The 8,236-nt window shown below is 41.2% G+C and overlaps 1 protein-coding gene across 1 annotated transcript; it reads left to right on the forward strand.

The window, feature by feature from the left end:
* Positions 1-1,902: 1,902 nt before the first annotated feature.
* On the forward strand, positions 1,903-6,899 carry LOC135644859 (leucine-rich repeat receptor protein kinase HPCA1-like). Its single transcript, XM_065162789.1, has 19 exons — positions 1,903-2,271; positions 2,382-2,505; positions 2,577-2,648; positions 2,761-2,835; positions 2,931-3,002; positions 3,085-3,246; positions 3,368-3,442; positions 3,520-3,591; positions 3,698-3,769; positions 3,842-3,910; positions 3,989-4,063; positions 4,145-4,216; positions 4,313-4,447; positions 4,540-5,018; positions 5,107-5,262; positions 5,358-5,497; positions 5,613-5,832; positions 5,920-6,155; positions 6,250-6,899. Exons 1-19 carry the CDS (start codon positions 2,184-2,186, stop codon positions 6,751-6,753), a joined length of 2,898 nt encoding a protein of 965 aa, XP_065018861.1. The 5' UTR covers positions 1,903-2,183; the 3' UTR covers positions 6,754-6,899.
* The last annotated feature ends 1,337 nt before the right edge of the window (positions 6,900-8,236 follow it).

Consider the following 8,236-nt stretch of genomic DNA (forward strand, 5'->3'; position numbering starts at 1 on the left):
TATCCGGCATGTCATTGGTTCATCTAGCATTTCGTTCGATCCTTTGGCGCATCGTCCTCTCCTTCGACGTATTGCCCAATCAGCATGTTGACCACCCATAACTTACGATCTCCTTGGCGCAATGTCCGGTCCTTCGGCCGATACTCAAATTCACGATACGAAGTCCTTCTATCGGCACGTCGACCGACCTTCCGGCTCGACGTCCAATTTTCTAATATGTTTCACTCCGACCCAACATCTGATTCCTCTTGCTTTAATCGATTTACCTTTTTTGATTGAAGTTAGTCTTATACCACACAAAACATAAATTAGATCGTAAATTCATTAATTGATTTCATTATCAAAATCCAAGATTTAACAATATATATATCATGAAAAGTGATAAATAATTTTGAAATCTTGAAATGATAAATAATAGATATATTTCTCAAAATCTATAAATTCTATACTTATCACACAAAAATCCGAAAACAAAAAAAAATGTCTCGCATTATATGTGTTGATGTCTATTCAAGAAATCTCCATTCCCATATAATCATGAAATCCTTCCATATAAGTTTGGAATGAGAGAACGGCGGATTTCCTTTTAAAAATATTTTTTTAGCTTTTCATAAAAGGTGCTTGTTCTTTTGGTTTTTCATAAACATAAACGTTGCATCTTAATTCAAATGGTATTCAAATTGCCCTAAGAAAGTTGATCATATTATTCCCATCCATTATAGTGTTTTGATCACCACAATAAAAAGATTATTTTAAAAATATTTTAATGATATAAATGGACTCAATATATCAATCTAATCAACTTCAAGCCTGAGAATTTAGTACCGTAATGGCGTATGAACAATAACAAGTAAAAAGATACAATATGATGATAATTATAGTATTTTTCTAGTAACTTTAAAATATTTATTTTTAATAGTTTTATAATATTTTTAATACCACAATTAAAATACTATAATGTTATTAGAAAACACTATAAGTGAGTCAAATGGAGTCAAAACACATCAGAAATTATATAATATATCATAGTAGGATCTAAATAGGTATTTATAATAATTTAAAAATGATATCACCCAAATATAAATAAAAATTAACTTATTTTAATATTTTAATAATCATAATAAAAACACTACAAAACCTACTTAAAAACATTGTATATGATCTAAATCGACTCATAATCTTAATCAAACTAACTACAAACTTAAAAATATGGTATCGTAATGGTCTTCGAGCAATGACAAATAATAGATATAATATGATGTCATTTATAGTATTTTTTTAATAATTTTATATTTTTAATATCTTAATAAAAATATTATTAAAATATACTATAGATGAGCTAAATAAAAGCACCGTATTGGTTTAAAACTAATGAAAAAAATTAAAAGAAAGAATTGATAAAGGGTATTTTAGATATTTTTTTAAAATTAGAGGACATTGTCCAGGAAAACTAAAAGAAGGGCACCTTTCGAAAAAAAACTTTTGTAGAAAAATCGTCCGTCAAAAAAAATTAAAAAGAAATTAGAGAAGAGTGGTCAAAGAGAGGAGATTGAATCTTTCATTTGATGATGGCCTCAGCAGTTCTTGTGCTTTGTGTTTATCCTGAATTAATAAGACCACCCCCAGGCGTTGACCGACGCAAATATGACCAACTAGGAGCCAGCTGCTAAGAGTTGACTTTTACCAAGTCAGTGCAGAGAATGCTGCGCTCATCTGGCAACTCTTCCGATTGCTTCTTTCCAACAACTAAACAAGATTACATCCATTTGCAAAGAGGCAGTTGGTACAAGTTATTGGGTGACAGGGAAGAATTGTTCATAGCGGGGTCCTCCACCCAACCACCCAACTCAACGATAACAAATAGATGAAACACCCCTGGAACCATTCAAACAGCACGTGCAGCTTCCTTGTTCAAACCCCGAGAAATGGCAACGAGTCCAATCCCCATTACCTCATTCTTGCATGGTGCTTAGGGAATCAAATCGATCTTATTTCACATGATAGAATGGCTTCCAAGACAAGTCCAACCTTCCTTCCATCTTCATCAATTGTTCCTCAGCTACTAAGGCGTGGAAAAGAGAGGAGAATTATTGCGGGTTATGGTTGTTGGATCTGACATAACCGAGGCCTTGTGATATCAAGGGTGATCGATCACTCGCCGGTGACTTCGCTGGCCTTCCGACATGGGCACCGTCTCCGGCCTTTTGCTCGTGTTCATGATCCTTACAGGTCATCTTCGTCTTGGTTCCTGCGACACCGATCCCCAGGATGGTAAGTTCTCGTGCCGCTGCAGCATCTTCTCTGGTCGTATGAACTCTCAGAATGGATTGCAGAAAACATTCCTCTTTGATTCCTTATGTTGATGAGAAAGAAATGTACAGCTGCCGCTCTGCGATCCATGCTGAGTGAGTGGAAGAATGCTCCACCAACGTGGGGGCAGTCGAGTGATCCCTGTGGTTCGCCATGGGAAGGAGTTTTCTGCGACGCCTCCAGGGTGACCTCACTGTGAGTTTGCTGCAAACCTGACCTCCTTGTCGAGATCTCCCTTCCATATGCTTAAGCTGTGGTCATTGCAGGAGACTGTCCACGATGGGAATCAAAGGTACATTAAGCAGCGACATAAGCCAACTCACGGAGTTGCAATCCTTGTACGTTGTCTTCTCCTAATCCAAATTCTGATTAAACCTGTGATTGCAAATGACGTTGCAACATTTTTCAGTAGTATGCATAAATCTCACTTAATAGCACATCTATTTGCAGGGATCTGTCGTACAACGGAGATCTCGGTGGGCTACTCACTCCAAATATTGGGAACCTGAAGAAGCTCACCACTTTGTAAGCACGGAACGGACTCCCAAATACTGAAAACCGATTCCTATTAGTTTGACACGTAATGAATTGGCTGAAACTTGTGTTGTTCCACTTACCAGGATCTTGGCTGGCTGTAGCTTCAATGGCAAAATCCCAGAGGAATTAGGCAACTTGAAACTGCTCTCCTTCTTGTAAGCGTTCCCTTTTTTTGTTTTACACAATTCCATCATTGTTCTTCGAATGTCATAATTGGCTGCCAATCAAACTCGCCAGGGCTCTGAATTCAAACAAGTTCAACGGCAGGATTCCAGCTTCACTGGGTCTCCTCTCTAATCTGTATTGGCTAGATCTGGCAGACAACCAGTTGATTGGATCTCTCCCTATCTCGGTCAACGCGACACCGGGCCTGGACCGGCTCCTCAACACCAAGCACTTGTAAGTAATGGCTCAATCTACTTCCATCGAAGAGAAGGATTAATCTGGTTGTGCGTTGCAACTGGGTTGACCAGAACATGATGAATAAATGATACGAGTTACTGTTCCGGTTGATTCGCAGTCACTTCAACAAGAACCAGTTATCAGGAGAAATTCCAGAACAACTCTTCAGCTCCGAGATGACACTGATACACATGTAAGTTTGGATTTTGAGTCTTTTGTACTGATCGCCTCCCATTAGTTTCAAAGGACTGCAATCGTGATCTCTGGCAGACTCTTCGACTCGAATAAATTTACTGGTCCGATTCCATCCTCGGTACAACTGGTGAAAACGCTCGAGGTTCTGTAAGTGACGTGGACTGATGATGTTTTCTTTGCCTTTCTTTATCGACCGCTTGAAGGGTTGGAATCTTTTGATCTCACGTGCTGTGCTATCTTCTTCTTCGAACAGTCGGCTTGACAATAATGCTTTGGGAGGTCCTGTTCCATCCGACATTAACAATCTCACAAGCATCAATGAACTGTAAGTGATGATATCAAAGGCGGCGAATCCATCACGGGCTGCTGACACACTCGCTGTTTCCTTTTCTTGCAGGAACTTGGCAAACAATCAATTAACTGGATCGCTGCCGAATCTGACAGGAATGAACAACCTCAATTATGTGTAAGCAACCATTGTGTAGCTCTGCTACCGACCAACATAAACTTCCTCGACTTATCCCTTGCATGATGTGTGGTACAGTGACTTGAGCAACAACTCCTTCAGTCCTTCAGAAGCTCCGGGGTGGTTCACCACAATAGAATCTCTCACCACCTTGTGAGTCTCCTTACCACATTCTGCGCTTTTGCTTGGAATTAAGTCGAGGGAGCTGAGACATCATTGTTGGTCCATTTGCAGAGTCATAGAATCTGGAGGGCTTTTTGGCCAAATTCCGCAAGGTTTATTCAGCTTGCCTCAATTGCAGCAAGTGTGAGTTCATTAACAAGTTCCAATCGAATCCTATAAGGAACATTTCTTCTAGCATTCCCCTCGTATAGAAATCTCATCAGCTCATACATTCAACAGGTTGCTTGATAATAATAGATTCAATGGTACACTGAACATGGGCAGCATCATCAGTCCACAACTACAGCTAGTAAATTTCAGGAACAATTCCATCGATGAGGTCGTGCTAACATCCAGTTTCACCAAAACTCTAATGTGAGTTCATCTCGAAAAGTTCTTTCGTATTCTTCACGGACTCATACGCAAGCATGATTTCATGTTTCTCTTTTGTTGCTCGACAACTGCAGACTGTATGGAAATCCTCTGTGTAGTTCTTCCGCCGAAAACACCAAAAGCTATTGCCTCCTGCAGCAACAAGCAGAAACGCCGTACTCCACCAGTTTAGCCAATTGCGGTGGTTCTACATCATGCTCCTCGGAGCAGAAACTTAACCCTCGGAGCTGTTCCTGTGCCTATCCATATCAAGGATTGATGGTTTTCAGAGCACCCTCCTTCCGAGATCTGACGAATGCCACCTTGTTCCAAGAGCTGGAGACGAGTCTGCGGACTAAACTTGGACTTGCTCCAAGTTCCGTATACATTTCCGACCTCTTCCTCAACAGTGATAACTACATTCAACTCAACCTGGCGCTGTTCCCTTCGAGTGGAATGTACTTCAACCGGTCAGAGATCCAAAGAATTGGGTTTTATCTGAGCAACCAAACCTACAAACCTCCTGACATTTTTGGACCATATTATTTCCTAGCATTCCCGTACACCTTCTCAGGTATCAATCCACACTTCCTCCGACTTCGAACCTGAACGCTGCCTTGTTGTAGATTAAATTTGCTGAAGAAGTAACTTAATATTCACAGGTGGGAAGAGTGGAAAGACGACAATAAGTACAGGCGCTATTGCTGGAATAGCTGCCGGCTGCATCATACTTGTTATTGGACTTGTTTGTGTTGGGATCTATGCCTATCTACAAAAGCAAAAGGCTAAAAGAGCTATTGAACAGAGCAGGCCTTTCGGTAATTTTCCTTTCCCAGCAGGAGATTGTGAACAAGATGTTAGGTAAGTAATAGTGTTGGATGGCACCATAGATGACGTTTCCTCGACTTTGCAGCTTCATGGGGAGCCGGTGGTAAAGACGATGGTAGCGCACCGGAACTCAAAGGAGCAAGATGGTTTCCTTTCGACGAGATCAAGAAATGCACCAACAATTTCTCAGACGCCAATGAAATCGGTTCTGGGGGCTATGGAAAGGTACATCAATCAACAAGTACATCAATGGTTCTCTAAAGAAAACTTTCTGCCTGAATTCATTCGAGAAAAGATTGAACCAAGGAGAAAGCAATGAACTTTGTGACTTCTTTTCCAGGTCTACAGAGGAATTCTTTCGAGTGGGCAGATGGTTGCAATCAAGAGGGCGCAGCAAGGATCCATGCAAGGAGCGCTAGAATTCAAGACAGAGATCGAACTGCTCTCTAGGGTTCACCACAAAAATCTGGTAGACCTTGTAGGTTTTTGTTTCGAACAAGGGGAACAGATGCTGGTATACGAATACATTCCCAATGGAACATTAAGGGAGAACTTGACAGGTCTGCAACACGGCCACTTCTCAAAGGAACCTGATCCAATCATCTACCATCAATAACCTGGCCTTCCTTTTCTCTCGTAATCTGCAGGGAGAAGTGGCAGACAGTTGGATTGGAAGAAGAGACTACGAATCGCACTGGGCTCAGCCAGAGGATTAGCTTATCTTCATGAGTTAGCTGATCCACCCATAATTCACAGAGATGTCAAGTCCACCAATATCCTTGTGGATGAAAGTTTGAATGCAAAGGTTGCAGATTTTGGCCTGTCAAAACTAGTATCGGACACCGGAAAGGGACATGTTTCCACCCAAGTTAAAGGAACGTTGGTGAGAGTCCGTCTCTGAACTATTTTCCCATGCATTCACCAAACTTTTGCATCTCGCAGCTCAGCTAATGCATCGCTTGGTTCAACTTTTGCAGGGTTACCTGGATCCAGAGTACTACATGACTCAGCAGCTGTCGGAGAAGAGTGATGTGTACAGCTTTGGGGTGGTCATGCTTGAGCTGATCACAGCCAGGCAACCAATAGAGAAGGGCAAATACATCGTCCGCGAAATTAGGAATGCGGTCGACAACTACGACGAAGAGTACTACGGCCTCAGGGAGATGATGGATCCTGTTATACGAGACGTGGGAAACCTCACAGGGCTTCGGAGGTTTGTTCGGTTGGCGATACGTTGCGTGGAGGAATCAGCTGCCGACCGGCCGACGATGAATGAGGTGGTGAAGGAAATCGAGACAATACTGCAGAGTAATGGATTGAACACGCAGCCGAGCTCCGCATCCTCGTCGGCCACAGAATTTGGGAAAGCGATGGGAGCTCCTCGTCATCCCTATCATGATAACATGAAAAGTAGAAACGAGGAGAGCAGCAGCGCGTTTGAGTACAGCGGGGCGTACTCGGCGAGGATTGAACCCAAGTAGTGGGAATTTGGCATTCTTTTGTTTTGGTTTCGTCATACATTTTGTGCATTAATTTGTTGGGTACAAGCGCGCGAAACCAGGCAGTGCAGTGCTGTATGTATGTATGTATGTAACTTCAATTCAGGAGGACCAAAATTTCACAATAATACTTGATTGATTTGCATTCAGAATTATGGCAGTATTGATGCAAACAATTTGTTAGTGAATACATATTTAGTCAAGGAATTTATTGCCAGTGTTTTTCTCTTCTGTTCTTCCTCGTTGGAAGCAAACTGAAGGGAGTTCTCAACAGAAAGAATTAATTTCAGAAGATTGCGAAACAAAATTAAGACAAAAAGGGAGTTCGAAAGAAACAATGCAGAAGAGAAAAGGTGAAGAGAGGGAGTATACGAAGAAAGAAAAAGAAATACCGAATGTTCACGTTCTACTAAACCATTTGTAGAAGTCGAATTGTTACCATTTGGATGAATCCCCAAAAACTCACTTCTCGTCCATAATACAGAGCTAGCTTTCTTTTCTTTTTGGGTTTTTCTTAGTTATATATTCTATATAAATTTCATATCCATCATAACAATTGATATTAAAGTTTCTTGGGATGTAATTACTCTGAAAATTTTAGCAACATGTTGAGTCAGAAATACCATAGAATCTCAAACTCATGAGTATAACTTCAATAACAAAATATAATACTTATGAAACAACACCAATTATTTCATCATGAAAATTCCGTACACAGTGATTATGATAAAAGAGCATAAATTAAATTTGTATTGAAATTTTTTGTAATAAATACTCTGAAATAATATAAATCATTTGATAAGCTTAAAAATTCTTATGAAATTCATGTTCAAGGAATAAGATACAATGGTTATGTGTCAATCTCATGTAATTTAGCTCGTATACACATATAATCATTATCTATGTAACATGCTCATTCAATATATGAATAAAGGAAAGAAACAAAGAGATCCAAATCGGCCTTCCTCGTCAGCCAAATCGGCCCCCCGACCCCACTCCCTTTGCCCCTCTTCCAAATCGGCCTTCCTCGTCATCCTATGCTCCTCTAGCTAGCACAAAGAGATCCCCCACCATCTGTTGTGTTGTCCAAAGCACTCCCCACCCGTCGCTCTTCATGGGTCGAAACTAGGTTCCTCTCACCCAGAGCAGGTTGCTGTCTCGACTGCCTCCGACTCGATTGTACTTCCGTAAGGCTCGATCGACTCTCTTCCCCGCATCTCGTCCTCTGTGGAGCCGTCCAACCCAACTTTGTGGGGTGGCCTCTTCCAGAGAGCTCATGGGGTGAGTGCCTGGCGCCCAGATCCCACTCTAGAGACCAAACTATAGAGAATTTAGTCCCAATCCTCCCTATGCCTCAAGCTTGACCTTGCGGAACTATCCCTTAGCCAAAAATCCATGAGAAACTCCCCCTCCATAGTAAGTTTCTAGGCAAAATCCCTCCTTTAGATTTTCTACGAACTTCTCT

The sequence above is a fragment of the Musa acuminata genome, chromosome BXJ3-8 (genome assembly GCF_036884655.1).
Source record: "Musa acuminata AAA Group cultivar baxijiao chromosome BXJ3-8, Cavendish_Baxijiao_AAA, whole genome shotgun sequence".
Taxonomy (NCBI): Eukaryota; Viridiplantae; Streptophyta; class Magnoliopsida; order Zingiberales; family Musaceae; genus Musa; species Musa acuminata.

Coding starts and splice junctions, on each gene's coding strand:
- LOC135644859 (XM_065162789.1), top strand. CDS start 2,184: ATGGGCACCGTCTCCGGCCTTTTGCTCGTGTTCATGATCCTTACAGGT. Junction 3,443..3,519: donor GAGATGACACTGATACACAT/GTAAGTTTGGAT, acceptor GATCTCTGGCAG/ACTCTTCGACTCGAATAAAT. Junction 3,911..3,988: donor ATGAACAACCTCAATTATGT/GTAAGCAACCAT, acceptor TGTGTGGTACAG/TGACTTGAGCAACAACTCCT.